This window comes from Hesperophylax consimilis, chromosome 25, assembly GCF_061612785.1.
Source record: "Hesperophylax consimilis isolate HC1 chromosome 25, BYU_Hcon_1.0, whole genome shotgun sequence".
In the NCBI taxonomy this organism is placed as follows: Eukaryota; Metazoa; Arthropoda; class Insecta; order Trichoptera; family Limnephilidae; genus Hesperophylax; species Hesperophylax consimilis.
Genome location: NC_142860.1, coordinates 4,088,331 through 4,110,366, shown reverse-complemented (window position 1 = coordinate 4,110,366; position 22,036 = coordinate 4,088,331). Strand labels below are relative to the sequence as shown.

At 34.0% G+C, this 22,036-nt stretch overlaps 1 protein-coding gene across 1 annotated transcript; it reads right to left on the bottom strand.

The window, feature by feature from the left end:
- Positions 1-910: 910 nt before the first annotated feature.
- Positions 911-21,698, bottom strand: VhaAC45RP (VhaAC45-related protein). The gene is made up of 5 exons (XM_089646837.1): positions 21,313-21,698; positions 11,939-12,167; positions 7,090-7,256; positions 3,811-4,100; positions 911-1,198 (listed from the first exon to the last, which is right to left on the bottom strand). Exons 1-5 carry the CDS (start codon positions 21,637-21,639, stop codon positions 1,066-1,068), a joined length of 1,146 nt encoding a protein of 381 aa, XP_089502963.1. The 5' UTR covers positions 21,640-21,698; the 3' UTR covers positions 911-1,065.
- Between the last annotated feature and the right edge of the window lie 338 nt (positions 21,699-22,036).

Genomic DNA, 22,036 nt, shown 5'->3' with positions numbered 1-22,036 from the left:
ATATCCAGCAATTTCCAATTTCATGTATTTATGATTTATCCAACATTCAGTAAGTATTATTATTTGAAAATTAACTTTTAAATATTTCAATAAAATTTGCAATTCATCAAAATTTTTTCTTATGCTTCTTATGTTTTTGTGTAGTATATTGAAAGAGTTGTTATTTAAATTCGATAGATCATTTGGTTCCGAGGTTAATATAATGTCAGCCATTTTTATATTTTTTTTCGTAATCGTTTTTGTGCCCTTTTGTTATACAATATTTTTTATATCATCTACATGTTTTATATAAATTATTTTTTCGGTTGGCATTCTTCGCGTCATTATTTTTCCATCTTTGAACCAAACGTAGGAGTACATTTTTTCATTGGCAGATTTTTTCGTTTTCCAGAGCAGTTCCCTTTGATATGGGCTCAATTCCTCTGCAATATAGATTGGTTCGGTGGAGATATCTTTTATAGCTGCATAATTAATATTTTTCCTTTTAGAAAGAAGATTGTCTCTTGTCTTTTTTTCCGCAAATAATAATAGTTCTCTTTTCATAAATCAAAATTTCCTTGGGAAATCATACGATTTGTAAGTGGTACTTAAATACCTAATGACTTAATTAAAAACTGTATTTATTTTATATAAATTCCTCATTTTCTAATAAGGAATCATACAATTTGTTCAAAGAAATGTCACCACCTCAATGACAACTCTCTTTCAAACTTTCCTCAGGCCGGTAGGTATCATAATATTGATTTTTCAGATTCAAAAGCTCGTAGTAAAAACCACGAGACCGGAATGTATCAAAAAAATTTACAGAAAGATGAAACACCAAATGGTTGAGATAATACAGGATTTCGCAATGCTCAGTCAATAAAACAAAAATAATGATTTAGTTTAGAAAAAAAATAGTTATATTCACACCAACACGGTAAAATTTGATTCAATTTACATTATGATAATATGTACTTATTAAGAAATGGATAAAATATGTCTCAAGATTAATATGTAGGTATTTAATGAATATGTATTGGCAACCATCTTGTAATGGGATGTGCATGGTATAAGCAGTCGGAGTTATTCTGCCACAGTGAAGGTCAGAGTCTTCCCCTTGGTGTTCTCGAACTTGTCCATGACCTTGATGTTGGAGATCATGGAGATGCCAAAGAAGGTTCCCAGGATGAGAAGAGATGCCACAAGTATGCCTGACCTGGAATACAACAGGACATAAATTATAAATTACTGTACGTAATATCCTTGATATTAGTGTGTGAACTAACCCATAGATGGTACTAGATTAGTCTATTAGGTTACCCATAGGTGGCGTTAGCTGTCAATAATAATAGGATAATATTAGCCTATAGTATTCCAACCGATGGATAAATGTGATATCAGAGCCATTGTCAATCTATCACAATAAAAGTCCAGTGTTTTGTTGATTCGGAGTTTTATTGATTAAGATAGTTTGTACAGATGGAGAAGCAGCAATTACGTAAAGTGGATTCAGGATGATGGAATACAAATCAAGAATTATGGATTCATTGGATTGATTAATTACGATTTAGTTTATATATTGGAGTTCTTGATGGAAACATGTTGAAGAGTTATCGTAAAAAAAATACCATTTTAAAAACTAGATAAAATTAACTTTTAAATGTTTGCATTTGAAATATACATTGATGTTTCCAAAAAATTATATTTTAATATCAACATAAACATTTTGTTAACATAAAAATGTAAACAAAAAAACTTACCATGACATTTTGACTCGAAACGTCCATAATTTTGAAAGAATTCAATATTTGGAAAACATATTACTTTTGTGTAGGGAATTAATAAGAAAACCGACACTACACTTTTTATGCCATTTATGCAATAAAAATACACAATAATTTTTTAACTTTCAACTGTCAATGAAAAAATCCCGGCAATTTGTAATCATACACTTCGACAATTTTTTTGGATTTTATCCATATAATCATGTACAAATATTTGAAACAAACTGAGAATAATGATTTTTTTATCTTTCCAATAACAAACAAATCGCATATTTAATATGAGAATACTTTTATAATGTATGGATGCCCCGGTCAGATTTGTCCTTAAGGGCCTCTAATGGAATATGATGTTGGTGTCTAGCAATGTCCTTCCGAAGGTTAAAGGGTTAACAACAGTAACCCGGTCACAAAGGTCTAAAATAACCCTGATCCGGGTACCAGGACATAAAGGAATTGAGGACAACAAGCGGGCTGATGGACTAGCACGGCGAAAGCACCACTTGCGGGATCCAAGCCAGGCGTAGGAGTAGCAGCTTGCCACACTAAAATACATATTGAAAGGTTGGTCAAATTCCGATACTGGGAGGAATGGGAAAGGGCATCCGGAATGAGGTAATCCAAAGAAATCATAAACAGACTAGACCCAAGGCGAACCAGACAACTACTCAATATGGACAGAAACTCACTGAGGGAACTGGTAGGACTACTAACGAGACACTGCCATCTCTGGAGGCACATGCAGTTGTTGAGAGTGGAAAACACCAACAGATGCAGGAAATGTGAAGAGGATGAAGAGACTCCAATTCACCTTTGGTGCCAATGTCCCGCCCTGGTGGGAACAAGGCTCAGATACCTGGGAAGACACATTGTAGAACCAGAAGACATAGCCACATAACCAATGATAACCCTGGTGAAATTTATAAAAGGAACCGAATTACTGTTCAAGGAATGAAGTAAAATGGGAGATAGCACAATGGGCTCATGGTCTATGTGCTCAAGGAAATCTTACGTCAATCGTCTCCTATATAAATTTTTTTTTTAAATGCCCGGTCCTTTTGATAAAGTTCACCAAGATTGTCCCTCCTTGTGATTCCACAATGTATCTTCTCAGGTATCTGAGCATTACTCCCAGATCTCACTAAGGCAATTGGTACCATGCTGAAGATAGATGCATAGCAGTGACGAGAAGTGGGAAGAATATATGACGCAAATGTGAATGGTAGCAGAAGTTAGGGACAGACGAGGAAGACATGGCGCGATCAAGTGAATCAGATACTTGAGTCTGGCCATGTCAAGAGTCAGAATAATAGAAGAGTAGGTATGCATGAATGTGAATGAGGCAAGGAGTGTGTGCCAAGACCGAGTTGTTTGGCAGTTCGTCCTCCCTGTCTACCCCTTCGGGGAAACGGCGTGATGGTTAGTTAGTTAGTTTTGCCTTTTAGTAGTGGAATCTTATGCATCTCAAGGGTGCAAATATATAATATACAAATATATAGTATATAATTTCTACGATTCTTCTTACTTACTAAAGACTAGACAAACAATTATCAACTTATGGCTAACAGATTGCATCCATTGGTGCGTCGATCACTAATACACAACTATATGAACAATTCATTTGACCAATGAATGTGATGCTACGTTAGAATGTAAATACATATATTATTATTTATTTATATTCTCTATTGGCAGATAATATACAGGATCATACTTACCTGAGAGATAACTTGAGATTAACACTTTTATAGTATTACATTTATTACTGTTATTTTATTATAATTATATAAATATACATTCATTTTGCCATAGTGTAATTATTGTGTCAAATTCTTATACATCAATACATCAGTCAGTTTCATGTTAGCTCTACACAGGAGGCCTCGAGAAAAATAATTTCGCTCGGTCTTTTTGGGAAGGTAAACAGATTTGAGGTGTGGGTAGGAATCAGTGCATCCAGGAGTGACGTACAAATACATTCCTCCCTCAGACGGGTCGATAGAGTCCTGCTAGAGAAGTTAAAGGGTTATATATTTTCATTACTAACCAAATGGGTACCGTTGTAAAGCCGATACAATTATACGCCATCCCGAATCTGGATAGTCCGTTCAGCTGCGGCTGCACCTGAATCTCCTTCACTAGAAGGCTGATGGAGCCATTTGTGAACACCATGTCCTGGGAGCAACGGAAGCTGAAACCCTTGGGCGCTCCAAGGAAGGCGGAAGCAAGCGGGCGTGGCTGCAGAAGATAGTCTTGGCCGCGGGAGTCCAGCAGTTCTACCGGGCCCAAAGTCCAGTAGCCTGATGATGAGTCAGGGAAGTGGAAACGGAGTGTTACCTGGAATACACAAATATAATATACATATATTTGATTTACCGGACACAATAAAAAGTGAGAAAAATTATTTTAAATTTAAAAAAAAAACTTTCGTTGTATTTTTACAGAGAAGATTGACTTACTTTTATCAATGATTTTCAGACACATTCTGTTGCTTATATTTTTGTTGATTTTTCGTTGATTTTTGTTGATATTCTGTTTCTATAATTATTTGTAATTTTCTTATTGTACAATATTTTGTAGTATTTTACAGTATTTTTGAAAATATTTTTTTCCATTTTTGTAACTGTAAATATTATTATCTATATATATAAGCACATAGACTAGCTCCCCAGTTTGACCCGAGAATATTTCTCTATAAATTGGGTAAACAAAAAAAAGTGATGTCTGATATGAAATGTAATATATTTTTATCTCTTGTGAATATTTACTTTTTTTCTAAATAAACAAAAAAAAAAAATATATATATATAAAATAACAAACATTTATGTAAAAAGAATTATTTAAGTACTAACTAACAACAACATTTATGTACACTCCCCTTCCATACACAAGCAAATGCTTTCAATGGAAGAGTAGTAAAAAAATACAAGATGTAAAATGAATTATGTACCATGTAAACATATTATTAACCCCTCCGACTTTTCGCGAACTTGAAGCTAAAATGTCTTTATCGAAATGTCAATTTCACGAAAACGTTGTGTTATTACCGCCTCACAATCAAAGCTCTATAAATGAAACATTACTGAACGGAGCCGAATAGTAAAAACTGTTTTAGAAAGGTTACAAAATAGGCTTTCAAATTGTTGTATCATAAATAAATATTAACATTTGTAAATATTTAAATTTAGAATGGAAACATGAAAAAATTGTAAAAATGACTCACCTGTAATGTTTTATGTAAAAACGATACTAAAATCACGGATAATGTAAAAAAAAAACACTTATTTCATCGTACAAATGTACAATAAACAATTCTGTCACTTCACTTTTTGACCATTTCATACAAAATATATTTTTAAAAAAATAATTAAACTTGCGAGGCGGGTCGGCACGTCAAACGGCTTTCTTGGCGTCGTTTTACGATTTGGCGGGTAAAATTTGCTTCCACTGAGTAGGTCTTTTTACGGGTTTCTATGGATAACTTTGAATAGAGATGTGAAGCTTCATTCAATACGAATATTCTACTTTTTGTTTTAGGGATGTCACTAGAAGAATAACGGAGTTATGACGATTTTTGTGGAAACACACGCGTTGACGTGTAAACACGCTTATTGTACTTGACTGCTATCGTTATTTTATCGTGTATATCTGCTTACGTTGCTGACCGGTTAAAAATAAAAAATAATTACAAAAAAAAAAAAAAAATGAGCTCACATTTTTTTGCTGGGCAGAAAGCCGTCAAATGCTAATTAATACTAAACTGGTCATCTAGTCATCGTTATAATATCTTCAGTCTTTTTCGTTTTCAAACAAGATGCGTGAGACAGATGAGGACGAATTTTAATGATGTCCATACGAGCTCTTACTGGAACTAGTTTAGCTTACTGTATAGATCTTGTAGATTGTTTGCAGTGAACCTCGCTGTTGAGTTGGCGGTCACCTCTGGTCTGGGGTTTCTAGATACCTTATAGAAACTCTTGACTCTATGTAGAAATATGTAGTTTATTTGACATATTTCGCTATCTTACATGTTATGTCAGGTGAGAATGCTTTGTTTGTTCTCAAAAAGGATCTCATCAAAAAGTTAACTTCTGCTTTCACAAATTAAATTTCACATATTGTCGCCGTTAAGTGAAAGGTCACTAACAAATTGGCAGTTTTGAGATAATGGGTGTATATGGTTGCATTTTTAAATGTATGTTTATAAGGGTGACAATAAAAGTTTTTTTTAATAAGTACGGTTTTATTCAATATTTTGTAAGTCTAAGAATATAATAATTGCACAATCAGACCTTTAAATTGCATTAAATGTACATTAAGTAATTTTTCGCAATACTTTGAGTTTAAATATTAGTGATTTTTAGAAAGGAGATGACTTTTTGCGAAATAAGCTAGGGCGTAAAATAACTGAATGTAATTAGTTAGTTTATGTACTCAATATTATGTTTAATTGTTGGTTGGTTATATAAAATGCGAAAAGTTATTTATTTTGGTAAATAGGCCAAAAAATAATACGAAGTGGATAGTTTGTATAAGTGATAAATATCTAAGGCAATTTGTACGTAGAGATACCAACAAGCTATATGACTGTAATTCAACCACAAGTAGCCTACTAACTGATATGCTACTCTTTAAAGCTGGTGTCTGTACACGGCGCTACCCCAATTATACTTACCTTCATCATGTTTATGAAGAAGATAATGGGTTCACCCATACAAGGTAATAAATGTTAACTATACAGCATTCGTCGCCGCCAAAGAACTACATGAGAAAGATTTCAAATTAACTTTTCTTTCTTCTTCTTCTCCACTAAATTCTTTCTAACGTATTCTGTCACTTACAGTTTTATATTTTTCACAAATATTTTTCCACCTCCAGAACAAATATAGCATTCAAAACATGTTTGAACATCATTTTCGTCAAACAAGTAGTACTCCAGTAGTCCAGCACTGTCAGTGTTACTGACCTGTAGCGTGCAACTGACGTCGAACCCACAGTCGACGCGTTACATTGTGTACGAACATTAGCAAAATAGTATGGCGAACACTCACGAGTTGGACGTATGCTACGCGCACAAAACTCGAGTCACTTGTAAGTATCTCCGTTTACAAATGGCCAAATAGGTTTAATGACTCTGAATACAAAAAAAATCTGGTACTGAGCTGTTACTGTGACTTACATCCATGACGTAAATCGATACAGGAATTTTTTCATGGTTCAAAATGAAGTGACTTTTCACTCCACAGCGTCCAATTTGTGGTTTGAAAAATTAGTTCTCAGTATAAAAATAAAACATAAATGTAATATGTAAAAAAATATATCTGACCTTTCCACTAGGCGTCCCAAAGGTAACAATCAGCCGGCTGAACTGTTCCCTATTGTCACTGGACACGCCGACCAGAGATTGCAGCTTGAACGTCCTGTCCTCTGTCTTGTTGTCTACGCCGGCGTAGCGAAGTAGTGGATAATCAGAGGTGTAGAAAAGTATCTTTCCTGGAAGGAGGAAGAATAGAAAGATTGGAAAAAAAATGGAAGAAGTTTGTAAAGATTTCAGATAAATCATATCATGGTTCCATGATAACTTAACAAAATGACAATTCAACACACCTTTAAAAAGTGATATAGTCATTAAAAGTGATGAAAAAAACTAAACTATAAACCTAACCTATACAGGGTGTATCGGCACGTACCCGACAAACTTTAACCAGCTATTCCTTAGCACATTTGGAGTAAAAAATGTTATGGGCACTTTGCTGTCCGGTAACATTTTTTTTTAATAAAAAATTTATTATACATATTTTCACCACATGTCACCAATGTTTTATCCTTTGTCAAAGTTTGAAAACCCATCTGGCAATATTTTGTTAGAGTTTTGTTGAATAATGTACGTACGTATCCACGTTGGCGCGCTTTTACAATCACAACGAAATGGCACGGCACCATTCGTCTCATTTTTAACTATTATTTAGTGTGTACGAAAGAGCGAGGACACTTTTTGACACACTTGCTAATAACAGCTGTTGAACACGAGACACAATGCAAATGACAGTGACGGAGTGTGGATTTTTTTATTTATTTTTTGTTTTTAATGGAAAAAAAATGTTACCGGACAGCAAAGCGCCAATAACATTTTTTACTCCAAATGTGCTGAGGAATAGCTGGTTAAAGTTTGTCGGGTACTTGCCAATACACCCTGCATAACGCATTTATCGTAGTTTTTGGAGGGTCTTTTTAAGAAAAAGAAGGGGAAGAAGCTCTGGGAAGGAAAAGGTATCAGGGGTAGTATGAATCTAGGGATCGGTGTATCCAAGAGTGACAGACGAATGATCTATCCCTCCACTGCAGTGCAAGGCGATGGGTCAAGACTGATTAGTTGAAGAGGTCAAAGGCTCTCCCCAAACCAGCCTGATCTGGCACGCCACGAAGCTGGTAGGCAGGAGCATCCTGAACACACCTCACCTGATGAACCCGGGCACCCCTGCTAAGTCACCAAACGTAGCTAACCACTTGAGGTGACCTATGGCAGAGGTGTTGGTTATCCAATTAATGGTTCCTGGGGCGGTGGTACCTAAGCCCGCCTCCCAAATTGTAAATATACATTTATATCACTTTTTAAAGGTGTGTTGAATTGTCAGTGTGTTGAGTTGACCGGTTACCATTGATAGATATGTTTTGTACTGAATCCGTTGAACTTTTTACAAGGCATAACCTAGTAGTTATGCTGTAATGATATTGCGTAATGATATTGCGGATGCCTTGGCAAAACAAGGAGCGTCCAACCCTGTTGTTACCCTCGTAAACCACATTCCCTTATCTGACATTTTTTCCATCATCAAAGAAAGATCCCGCAATGTTTGGTCAGAGTATTGGCACATTGCTAGTCAATCCAAGGGAGCCTGCTATGCCTCAATACAAAGGACTATACCATCAAAACCGTGGTTTCAGCAATTCCCTCATTTTTCCAAAAAAGAAATTTCTTCACTCATTCGAATGAGGATCGGTCATTGTTCCGTTCCTTCCCATCTTTTTAAAATTCACGTCCTTGACTCCCCAGATTGTACATTCTGTGGTCTAGAAGTGGGAACTTTAGATCACATATTTTTTGGTTGTCCCTCTCTAAACAAATATCCTCTCTTCTATCAAGCCTTAACTAAAATTGCCTCCCCTCCATTCAACATTTCATCTCTTTTAAGTCTGAACTCGACTCCAATTTTCATTATAATTTTGAAATTTGCCTATTTAAATAAAATTAATATTTAAATTCACCTTTCAATACACCTTTCTCAATAATTTTAAATGATGGCCAAGAACACCCTTGAAGGGTGAAAGCCAGAAATAATGGAAAAAAAAAAAAAAAGAAAAAAAAAAAAAAAAAAAAAAAAAAAAAACCTAGTAGTTATTAAAATCGTTAGTTAATTTTTAATATTTTTTACTGATTTAATTGAATTTTTTACAAGCCATAAATAACCTCGTGGCAAATAAAATGGTTAGTGTAGCGCGCGGTATTTTGTCCGATGCACGGATCCGAATACTTTCTCCTTCACACGCACAGCGCCGTCTCGCTCGGCAACTTTCAGCTCATCACCCGTGCAGGAAGACATCCCATTGGCCGAGCTACCCCCATCCCTCCGTCATCGGCCGGCACTACCCTGCCCCAAAGGGTATGTAACACCGTGCAGGCCTATATGGAGTCAGAGTATCCAGTCTCCTGGTTAAACTAAGCAACAGAATCCTAGTGGTCATTGCCCAGATAAACCCTACCCAGTACCAAGTCAACTCTTTGATAACTATTTAAAAGAAAGGGAACAATTCGTTTCCTATGGTGGTTTTAACTCTAATGCGTATCCTACAAACTCTGGTGTGCCGCAGGGTTCCAATTTAGGACCCTTATTGTTTTTAATTTTTATAAATAATATTCGGGGAAAAATCAAATTCGTCCGTTTTTTACTTTTTGCAGATGATATTAAACTGTTCTTAAGAATAAGATCATTAGAAGACTGTAAAAAGCTCCAGGAAGATATAAATGCAATTATTGACTGGAGTATTGACAGCAAACTCAGTTTCAACTTCCAAAAATGCTCAGTTATGTGTTTTACGAGGTCACAAAAGATCGTATATTTTAATTACAAAATGAAAGATACATCACTGAAGCATACGGTGACTTATAAGGACTTAGGAATTGTGTATGACGCTCGCTTAACATTTCACGCTCACATTGAAAAGATCTGTAAATCAGCTACAAGAATGTTAGGTTTTGTCATACACAATTCAAAGGAACTGACAAACCTTGCAGTCATTAGGCTGCTTTACTTTAGCTTAGTGCGTAGCATTCTCGAGAGTGGATCTCAGGTATGGGGGCCAGAGGACACTGTCTACGTACTAATGGTCGAGAAAATACAAAAAAAAATTTTACGATACCTCTATATGAGAGAGTTTGGTTTTTACCCATGGCTGTTTCCAACAGCATTTATCTCGGGAATGCTGAATATCTGCAGCCTTAGTTCCAGACGGGACGTCACATTATTGTTGATGGCTTACAAGCTTCTGAATGGTTTACTATCAATTCCAGACATTCTGTCAAAAATAGGACTTTATGTCCCGGATAATTTCACGAGAGGCCGCCAACACAGGCTTTTAATTCTTCCCAGGTCCAGAACTAACTTACCAATGGTGATGCCCCTGGGAAGACTCACTAGGTTAATTAACTCCCTTCCAGCTAACTTGGATATTTTCCATATGTCCTACAACGACTTTAAGCGCGAAATATTGTATTTGTTTTAACTGTATAATTATGTATAAATTTTTTTCCATATTTTGTTTACCGCTTTTGCATAGGTTTTAACTGTATACTTATGTATAAAATTTTCTTCCATAATTTGTTTACCACTTTTGCAATGTATTGGTTTTTGTACTGTTTTTGCAAATAAATAAATAAATAAGTCGAGAGAACCCCCCCGGGTCCTCCTTGAGAATTCAAGTAACAGTTCCCTCGGGGACATTACTTGTCGGGAAAACCTCAACCCAACTAAGAGAGCACGGGTCTTCTGTTAAGGTTATTTCGCTAAGTGTTTAGTGAGAACGTTAGTGATCATTGTTTAAACTCTAAATGACTTTACTTTGTGCTACAAATATCCTGTACTCTGTTTTTTACTATAAGCTGTGAACCCTGTGTGTAAGAGAAATAAACTGACCAACGCTGAAAGACTATTTTCTTACAAACACCCTGACACATTAGTTAATTTTTAATAAAATTTTGTACAGAATCTCCTGAATTTTTTACAAACCTTAACAACGTAGTGAATAAAATCTTAGTTTTTTTTTTTTTTCATTTAAAAAAAAAAATCATAGTGGAGAAATTTTTTGTGTTATTTCACCGCCATGCTAGGGATCTCCATGTGTTATGGCAAGTGATGTTTACAGATTATAATTTTCTTAATAAATTTTAATAAATTTTATGTATGAAGGGAGATTAGGATGTTAGAGTGTATAACATTTGGGTGTTATGATTGAAATGTATTGCAAATGTAAGGATGACGGTTTTTAAGCAATCAGAGAGTTAATTTTTATTAAAATTTTGTACAGAATGGATTTTTACAGGTCATGGATAAAATGGTCAAATATTAATCCTTAAATCTTTAGGTTTAGACGTATAGATGGATAGAATATTTTCTGTGAGAAATTGGCATTTTTTATTATTTGCCCAACTTTTCCTCAACCGTCTGGAGCTAGCAAGACTATGACATGTCCAATTGGTAAGAGAAAGGAGAGAGGGAAGAGGAAGGTGGGGAAGTACCTAGTGGTGTTTAGATCTGGTCACCAAATAAATCTAAAACCAATTCAAGCAACGTTTCAATTCTTGTGGGATCATTGTGACTTTATTTGCCACTCTGTAACGTGTTGTAAAATACAGGTTATAATATGTTATTTTCAAAACAACATTATTATTGGGATTCGTAGCCAGAACCCTAACCTAGCATGAACTTAGCAGGTCTCCAGTATATGTTACTCTTTAAATTAAATTATTTTGATTTTGCTTGTTGGTTCTTGCCAGATTTAGGTTATTTGTTGCTTGCTCCTTGCATGTACCTTTCATTATTAAGTTTTAAAAATTACTCTTTGCTTATATAATTCGTTCCATAGCTATATCATTCAATACTGTGTCACTGTATCCATACCTGAAGCATTATAGACCACCTCCGCGGCCGCTTCCCTGGGCTCCTCTGCCTGTCTCCTCCTGCGCCCCCCCTCCCCCTCCTCCAGGTCAGCCACCTCTTCGAATTCCCCCCCTGAAGAGGAACCCAGCACCCCAAGCACCCGCCCCGCCCCGTATATGTCCTCCAGTCGCTCAAACGTTTCTGTTATCTCCGCGTCCCGCTCCGAGTTTGGGCCCTGCACAGCGATGACCTGGAAAAAAAAATCGAAAAAAGTTATTTAAAATAAGTAGGTGAAATAAATTGAAGTTAAAATAAATAAAATGAAATTGAAATAAAATTATATTGAAATTAATTAAATTAATTGAATAATTTAATTTATAATGAAATTAATTATGTATATTATATTGTAATTCATTAAATTATATATAAATTAATTTAATTATATTCAAATTAATTCCAATATATTAAAACTAATTGAATTATATTGAAATTAAATATTATTTATTGAAATTAATTTTAATCTATTTTAATTGAATAAAATTATTTTAAATATATAAAATTAATTTAAATATATTAAAATTAATTTAATTATATTTAAATTATTTATTTATATTGAAATTAATTTATTTATATTGAAATTAATTTATTTAAATTGAAATTCATTTATTTATATTGATATTAATTTTATTATATTGAAATTAAATAAAAATTACATTGAAATTAAAATTAAAGTAAGAAAACATAAATAAAGTTTAAAATATTCATTAAATTGAAATTTAATTGCAACTTAGTTTAAAATAAATTCATTATATTAAAATAATTTTCATAAATTTTTATTTTTTTTAATTGAAATAAAATGAAAAGTTAATTTCAGCGACTGATTCAAAATATTAAACAAGGATCAAAGTTTATCACGTGTCTTCAATGTGCCACGTCGCTCCGATGTAAAGGCTCTAGGAATTTAAAACAAATCTAATATCATATTTTCCATATCATGTACCATGTTGGCACCTAGCCAGGGGCCTTCCAACGTTGGGGCAGTTGGCACTGATCTTCAAGTTAGGTACTGCCTCTCTGCCTGCTCCTGCGGGGAAACGGCCTAATGGTTAATTACTTTTTGATGTCACTAAGTTATATAAGACCTTTCGGCTCCTAGGCCCTAACAATCTTCTTGAAATAATTTCGATACATTACAGGGGAAATTAAATATTTAAATGCTAAAATGCGTGTTTCTTTCAGAGAATCTTTATTTCGATATAAAATATACAAAAAATCATGCAATTTATCTGGCATGGCTAAAACTTTTCAATCAGTTTCAAACAGAATTTGAACAATTCGTCAAATTTCACAGTTAATATTACGTGACACCTCGTAAGACGCCCCTGTCTGCACAGTGTTAAGGCAGGGGAACTATGTAGCCACCCGATTGGGCAACTTTGTGAGGCGGATTAAGATAGGGGCTGCATGATTATAAAATAGTGATTTAGCATTAAGCTTCGCCTTAACAATGGATCGTCAATCAGAATCAAGTAGGTTCATCGAGTATTGTGGGGCCCTAGCCCAGAGGTGGGTCCAATATTCAAGTTCTGTGAAAATCTTATTCTATTATTGATATACTGTATTATAATAGTATAAGTAATGAAAATAGTTGCCTCGTTTAATGGTGAAGTGCTTCATGATAATCAAAAGGAAGACCGGATAGGTGTAAGTTAAAAAGGAAAATAGAATTAAGAGCATCAGATGTAAATTTTCCACTTCAAACGTAAATACAGACGTCATAACAGTAACATAAGCAGTGAAATGTAGAAAAGTAACACTGCTATAAAACAGAGTGTCCATTTTTATATCCATAATGTTAATCACCACTAAAACGATATTATTAGATTGTGTTCCACTATCAGAAAAACAATATTGATGATTCTGTCTTTGAAATAAACAATTTTGTTTATAACATCTCTTTTAAATTAGGTAATCACTATGTTTTTCAACACTTAATTTTATTTTGTCGGTTGTGTCTTTGAGATAAACAGCACTCTTAGGACAACACCTACACAAAACCAAAAATTGCGGTTTTTAGCTGCCAAATTAACTGCCTGGTGTCTATCATAGTGAAATCGATAACTTTGCGATTTTATACTGATTTCCCGAGCACAGTCGCGCTGTCGATTGCTTGACCGATATTTATAATGCAATAAACAAGTGGTGTATATATATGTACTGGCTATACGCTGGCAACACTGGCGGTGTTGTCTATGAATTGACATTACGAAACGTCAAAAGACTACGTAAAAATTTTGAAAAGATTGACAATGTTGAATTGAGATACTAACCTAAATATGCATTGACAATCCGCATTTATTTGAAACTAAATGAGTTAAATATCTAATGAGGTCGTTATTCACAACATGTTATGCGAACAAGTTTTGTTTCTCCGAGCCCGAACCAATGTAGCGTCATTGGTCCGAACTGATGCAACTCACTGCGTAAACGACGTCTTACAGTTCTAAGAGCTTCGTTAGTTCAATTCAGTTCGTTAATAAACCTTTAATTCTGCATAACAAACAAAAATATTTAAAAAATATGTGTATACTGACGGACAACCCCGATAACTGAAGCTTATCTGATACTAAGGAGACCGCGCTAAAATTTGTCTACCGTGCTCGCAAATATCACTAACTGACCACAGATGACGAATTCAGACAATATCGTATTGACATAGAGCTTTAACGATCGACCGTGCTAGATCTCCTGGTTAGTATTTATGATTATTTAAGACTACCATATGTTTAGCCATTACTGTTTGTAAATTATACGAATTATTGCTAAAATATTTTAAAAATACCAATAATTATCGGTTTAGTAAACAGCATCTGTATTTTTTCAGATATTCAATGTGTCAATATTATCAGTTATCACCAATTAAAACTACAATAGGTGCAACTATTGTGATTGCATTTTATGAGATATAAATCACAAATTAAACGTAATTTAAAAATTTCCACGTTCAGGAATTATATAATAAACACATTGACCACCGTTCAGAGCGATATTTTAAAGTTGTCAGAAATATAATCATCGATCCTAACTTTGAGATACAATTTTCAGTCGCAACACATATTAGTACTGCAGTTACGTCTAAAGGAATATCCGTCATGACTGAATATGATATCTTCATCACTAGGTACTCAAAAGTGTATTTTAAGCTGTCAACTATCAGAAATATATCATATGATTGCGATTTAGGGATTATTCTATCATCTGTTTCTGTCGAAACAGCTCTGTTGTTTTGAGTTGCGTATATTGCGATGCACTGGAACTTTAAAAAAATTCAACTATACGTCTTGTCTCTAACAGAGGGATTCCCAACCTTTTTGAACTCTAGAGCACATTCTAAAATATCGGTAGGGTGGCGGGCACCACCTTTTTTTCATCGACAAACTCGGGGCAGCAATCGCAATGACAACAACGCGATTCCAGGCGGGGAATGCTATTTGCACATAACTCCTTGTACACTTCGAAAACCCGGAGTGAGCAGATGATCGCCGAACCGATCGGGACGGTACGAGCACATGACTACTGTCAGTTTGGCTGTCGGGGCCATGCTTATTGCGTTCACTGACAGAGTCATGTGCCATGTGTTTTGGCGCCTTCGGCGTTCATCGGCTCAGTTCGTGGCGTTCGTTCACTTCGGGTTTTCTGTGTGTACAAGGAGTGATGTGCAAATAGAACTCTCCGTTCCAGGCTAGCGTGAAGAGTACTGTCAGCAAAGGAACCACTCATATATAATAATAATATCGCAAACGCAAAAAATTAAAACTCTAACAAATAAATAAAAATAATTCACATTTTTAATTAATGTTTATGAAAAAATTATTTCACTGTCGAATAATGGCGATCACATACGAAACGAGTTGGGAACCCCTGCTCTAACAGTTTAAAAGAAAGACGTTATCCGCGTCTGTTTCTTAAATTACGCAACAGATTTTGATAGGGTTTTCACTATAATTTAGAGAATTTCTTCAGAAAGGTTTGCATATATAATACATGCATATTATATTTATAGAAAGTAGAGAAAAGTGAATGTTTTGTAATAAAGTCGTAAAAAAATATTTTCGTGTGCTTACATTGCCAACGCTGCCTAAACCTTATGAGATACATCAAAATAATGTACTACGGAATTGTATATCTTAAAAAAGCCTACAGAAAAGTCCTTCACGATATACGTCTATCTCCTTAGGATAACTCCCAGCAACGCTGGGTATACGTCAGCTAGTAGGTATATTATAAAATAGTTGATCGCGATTTTGAAACTGATTTCAATATTAAGCGTCTCCTTGTAAGGGGTATATTGAAACAACTGTTGCGTTTATTTAAAACTTCAACTCTGGCGTTTAAATGTATTTTTTATTCCACTTTTAGAAACATAGTATTCTGGTAAATATTATTACGATTGCTGACTGTGATTTTGAAACAAAATTCAGAGTTAAAATTTTCTTTTTATGGAGCATATTGAAACTTATGTTGATTGAGTCTTGCAATTTCCGATAAACTGAAACTTCGAACACGGCCTTTAAAAGAAATCCCCTATCAGAAATATTGTTATTAGGTTTATTATTGTTGATTGTGATATTGAAACAGACTTCAAAGTTAAACGTGTTTTTTTTTTAGTATTAACGAACAACTGTTGCGTCTCTTACGATGCACTTAAACTGACTAACCTGTAAAAGCTCTAAAATGGTGGACGGAGAGAGATTTCATCTCGGTAGGGGAAGCAATCAATACCAGAAATGCATTGTATTGAAGGTTACCCGGGAGGTGTATGCGCAATACAGCCCTATTGCAATCCAAAAATAGATGCGTTTATGTTCTAGGAACAAATGCTTAATTTAAATTCAATTATATTGCAAAATTATTTTGTTTTCATTTATAAAAGTTCTGTTGTTTTAATTCAAAAATGCTTTTTTAAAAATATAATAATAACTGAACATTTATTTGACTCATTATGGTAATTATTCCGGATTTCTGGCCACGCTTAATACGATTTTTATGGTAAATATTCGAAATCGCTGGAAACCGATTAAACGAAAGATTTTTTAGTAAAACGTTCTGAATTACCTTAATTACTATAAAAGGAATCTGACTGCATTTGGGAATATACAATTTTCTATATACTAACCTAACATATAAAAACCTAACCTAACCTAACCTAACCTAACCTAACCTAACCTAACCTAACCTAACCTAACCTAACCTAACCTAACCTAACCTAACCTAACCTAGCATAATCCAACGTAACCTAACCTATCATAACCCAACCTAACCTATCGTAACCAAGTAGATAAATCCAGTAAAGGAAATAAAAACTTTGGGTATGGTAATCGATAACAAGCTTAGATGGGACAAACACATAGACTATATTTGCAGTAAAACCTCGACCATCTTTAAAACCTTATGCAGAGCGGCAAAACCGACGTGGGGACTATCACCAGAAATTGTAAAGACAATATACGACGGGGCAATCGTGCCGTTATTTACGTACGGATCAGGGGTCTGGGGAGATACGTGTAAAAGAGTAAAAAATAGGAAAAAACTAGAAAGTATTCAACGTCAATACGCAATAAGAATTTGTAAGGGGTATAGAACAATCTCCACCACCTCAGCTTTAGCCTTAGCAGGAACACCACCAATAGATCTAAAAATAGCCGAAATTAAAAATATCTACAGAATAAACAGAAGAGGAATACCCGCTCACTTCTTACCAGCTGACAGGGAAATAATGACCACATGCTGTATAAATGAACTACCACATCCAGGGAAAATAGTGAAAGAAAATATAAAAATCGAGTTAGAAAATGGAAATAAAATTAACGAGGATCCCATACAAATTTATACAGACGGAAGCAAACAGGACGGTAAAGTGGGCGCAGGAGTAGTAATAAAAGAAAATGGGAAAGATTGGGTGTCAAAATCATTTAAATTAGAAGACTACTGCACCGTTTACCAAGCAGAAATGTTAGGAATTCAAAAAGCCATAGAATGGGTTCAAAGGAAGGGAATAATAGATAAAGATATAGCTATAAACTCAGACAGCAAATCATCACTAGAAACATTAAGGGACGAGAGAACTACGAACGATATAGCAAGAGAGTGCTTGGGAAAATTAGAAACATGCCGTGAAAATAACAACCGGGTAAAATTTCAATGGGTTAGAGCCCACAAAGGCTTAGAGGGAAATGAAAAAGCAGATGCGGCAGCTAAGAAGGGAAGATTACTGAAAAAGTGTCCAGACTACAGTAAGGTACCTCCAAGTTTCACTAAAATAACATTAAAGAAAGAGACGGAAGAAAAATGGAATATCAGATATATGGAAGGCAGAATAACGGGCAGAATAACTAAGAAATACTTCCCAGATATTTACGCAGCAATTCAAAAGAGAAAACACGCGGAAAATAGCTTCCATGCGACACAGATGCTGACAGGACATGGATGCTTCAAAGAATACCTGAAACGCTTCAAGATAATAGACGATGACAAATGCCCGTGTGATAAAACTTCTACCCAGGACAGTACCCATCTTTTAGAAAAATGTACAATTTTTGATGTAGACAGATTTAAATTAAATTACAAATTAGAAAACCTTGGAATCACTGAAGAGAATAGGACCGACATATGGAAACGGAAAAAAACAAGCGAAATATACATAGCGTACTTAGAAAAAATCAACAAAAGAATTAAAGAAATAAATGAAATAGATGGAAATTAAAGAAAATCCTGTGAAGGATAAGGAATATTTATAAAAAAGAATTAGGAGAAACCTTGTGTGTAACAAGCAAGGTACCCACGGCAGATACTACAAATCCATACAACCTATCGTAACCAGAGATGTGCTTTATTTCAAATGGAAATGCAAAATGGGTATTTTCCATTTTGCATTTAAAATGCTTTTCTAAAAACCATTTTGCATTTTACTATCTCCACTCATCTTTTTTTCATAAGCCTCAAATATCAGTCGTTCCTCAACCTCGCTATGAGAGATAATTTACATTTGTCAAGTTGCTACCTGGTAGGAGCCCTGGCAATTGAGTGATACCATTACAAAAAATACTGAACATGGGGCCATGACGCTGTAATATTAAATGTTAGATAGCAGATTCTATGTTTTTACGTTGGCAACATTATTCCCGCGCAATTTTTTTGTGGTTTCATAATCTGTAGTTGTGGTGTTTTTGGATTTACCATCATGTAATATGTTTGTAATTGATGTCCATTATTAAAAGACAAAATTGTTTAAAAATTCTATAATTATTTTAATTGTTTGACCTGAGAAACCATTTTGCATTTTCAATGCATTTTGAAAATAGGTATTTTGCATTTTTCATTTGAGATGCTTTTCTAAAAACCATTTTGCATTTTACATTTTCAAATGGAAAAGTTTTGACCCATTTCTATTTTGCATTTCAAATGGTTTTGGGTAAATATTTTTCACATCTCTGATCCTTACCTATAATAACCTAACCTAACCTATAATAACCTTACCTTTTTTATGTTTTCTTAATTTATAAAACATACCTAAGTATATAAATATTTTTGAAGTTTGGCCAAAATAGTACCCGCCTAGTATTTGCATAGAGTAAATGGTTAAAATTCTAGCTAAATAAAAAAAAAATATCTAAATAAAAAAAATAAAAAAATAAATAAAATAAAATAAATAAAATAAAATAAAAAAAATCTAGCCACTCATATCAGGAATGCTATCAACAGAATTGCAGCTGTCATCTTATACAACGCAAGTGAATTTTCGATTTACGTAATTAAAAATTAAAATTTCCCAAGTGCAGATTGCAGAGAATGTCAAATTCCTTTTATAGTAAGGTGAATCAGAACATTTTATTTAAAAATATTTCGTATAGTCCGTGTCCAGCGATTCCGAATAATTTCTTTTATTTTAAATAAAATCTTTTGATCCACCTTACTATAAAAGGAAACCATACGTATTTAAGAAATTTTTAATTTTAGCATTGTAATTTTTAATTACGTAAAATGAACATTCGCTTTCATTATATGGGATGACAACCATTCTCTACAATTTCTGTCAACGATATTTTTACGTAAAGGTTTTTCGAGAAATTCAAATATTAATTACTCATCCCTCAATTTATCAAAATTGTAAACCGAATTGCAATATTTTACGTCAAAATTTTGTAAGCCAAATATTACTTTCACGTAGTATTCAAGATTTTTTAGATTAGTTTTACGAATCCGTATATATTCATTTTTATCGTCTTCTGTAAAGTTTTCATTTTGTGGCGTAAGAGGAAGCTACAAGCCAAAAATGTGTATATTCTTGGTATACCTTATATCGATGGTAATAGGCATTAAAATCGCTTGACAAACGGAGTCTAGAAACGTTCGTTTTCAAGCAAAAAACTGATGTTTATTTATTTTGTAAATAATTTTATAAGAAAGTAAAAAAGTTAATCAAGTGAAACTGTCACAGATAATCGTAGCTATAATAATGTATTTTTTAAAAGTTGTTTCCTTTATGCGTTCATACATTTCGATTAAAAAAATATTTATTAGTTGGCATTTATATTTTTTATTGAGTAATTTATTTTTTATTTGTATTTTACTCAAGCGAAGCGATAGGAAAATCTTGAACTTATCTAAAGCATATTTTTGGTACGCATAATGTACACCAATTCGTTATAAAGTTTAATCAAAAAAGTGATTTGGCATTACTTCGCCTTAAAATGTTTTACCAAACCACAGTCAATATATAAAAGAAAAAAACTCAAAAAAGTAGCCTAAAAAGCTACAAGACAAAATTATGTTACCTACCTAATATGCATGAATTGGTGATCGGATAACTCATCAAAACGACAATTCAACACACCTATAAAAAGTGCTATAAAGTTTTGAAAAGTGATGAAACAAGAACTAGGTTTAATAGGTTACATAATGTAACTATGTAGGCAACAGGAGTTATCATGGAACCGCATAAATTACTGTGCTATGACAGCAATACATTTTATACTGTTGGCACTTCTGATCTATTCAAATCAATGAAAGATCATTTTATTATTTTTGTTATATTACATCATAAAATAAATCAGGTGGTATCCTGAAAAGCAATGCATAATATCGCGATCTGCTGCGAATTTAAGCCGGTTAGGTAGGTACCTTACTATTGCTAATAATAATATTACCTGTTACACAAATTTTAGAGTAAATCAGCATACTACAATAAAATAAATCACACGTAAAATTATTAAGATATCGTTCATCTAATGACAGAACATCCTTGCTTGTTGCTTTCTCTGAAATTAAAAACATTAACTTATTTCCTTATTTGTAGTGGACAAAAACGTCAAACATGGCTGCGATTAGACACTAACCTGCGTCTCATTATTAATGTATTCCGGATGTACGTCAAGGAAGTCCTGCGGCAAAACTAGCGTCGTCTTCCTCTCTAGGAGTTTCCTCAGTCTTGGGAAATTGTCACTGGTCAATGGAAGAGAGTCCTGATTATTGAAAACCACAATTGCCGCTTGATTCTCGTAGATTTCCAACAAATCATCTTGATCTAAGCTTTTCAACGCGGGTCGCTTGTACAACGATAGTTCTTTCGGGCCCCAGAATAAAAACGGACCTTCTAGATTGCCGAAAACACCGATAAATAAGTTTAGAAAGAGAATATATACGATTTTGCGCGATTCTGACATGGTTGCACTAGCAAGTGTCAGTTAAGAAAACGAATTTAGTAGGAAATTGCATTCAAACGTACGCATGTGAAGGATAATCAATATTATTTGAGCAAGCGCGCGTTGGCGTCTTGTATAGAGATATCTGTTGACAAAACATCCAAGTTTTCTTAAATCTTGCTGGTAATTTGATAGTGTTTTCTAACTTTGTCAATAGATGTCGGTAGTCGAATAAAAATTATTGTGAATTTACTGAAAGATGACGATGTTGGTGTTCGCAGTACTATCGTCAGTTAGTACGTGATAATATAGGCAATCGTTAGTTCAGGTGGTGACCGGTAGATGTCAATAATTCTGAATTATAATAGTGTGAAAATAACCAAAAATTTCTAAAAAAAACGTGAAGATATTTTCTTTT

Bases quoted from the DNA above. Each gene is read 5' to 3' on its own strand.
- VhaAC45RP (XM_089646837.1), bottom strand. From the start codon at position 21,639: ATGTCAGAATCGCGCAAAATCGTATATATTCTCTTTCTAAACTTATTT. The intron at 12,168-21,312 runs GTTAGTGTCTAA...TTTTTTTTCCAG, and splicing joins ACATTAATAATGAGACGCAG to GTCATCGCTGTGCAGGGCCC. The intron at 4,101-7,089 runs GTCAGATATATT...TGTGTATTCCAG, and splicing joins TTGGGACGCCTAGTGGAAAG to GTAACACTCCGTTTCCACTT.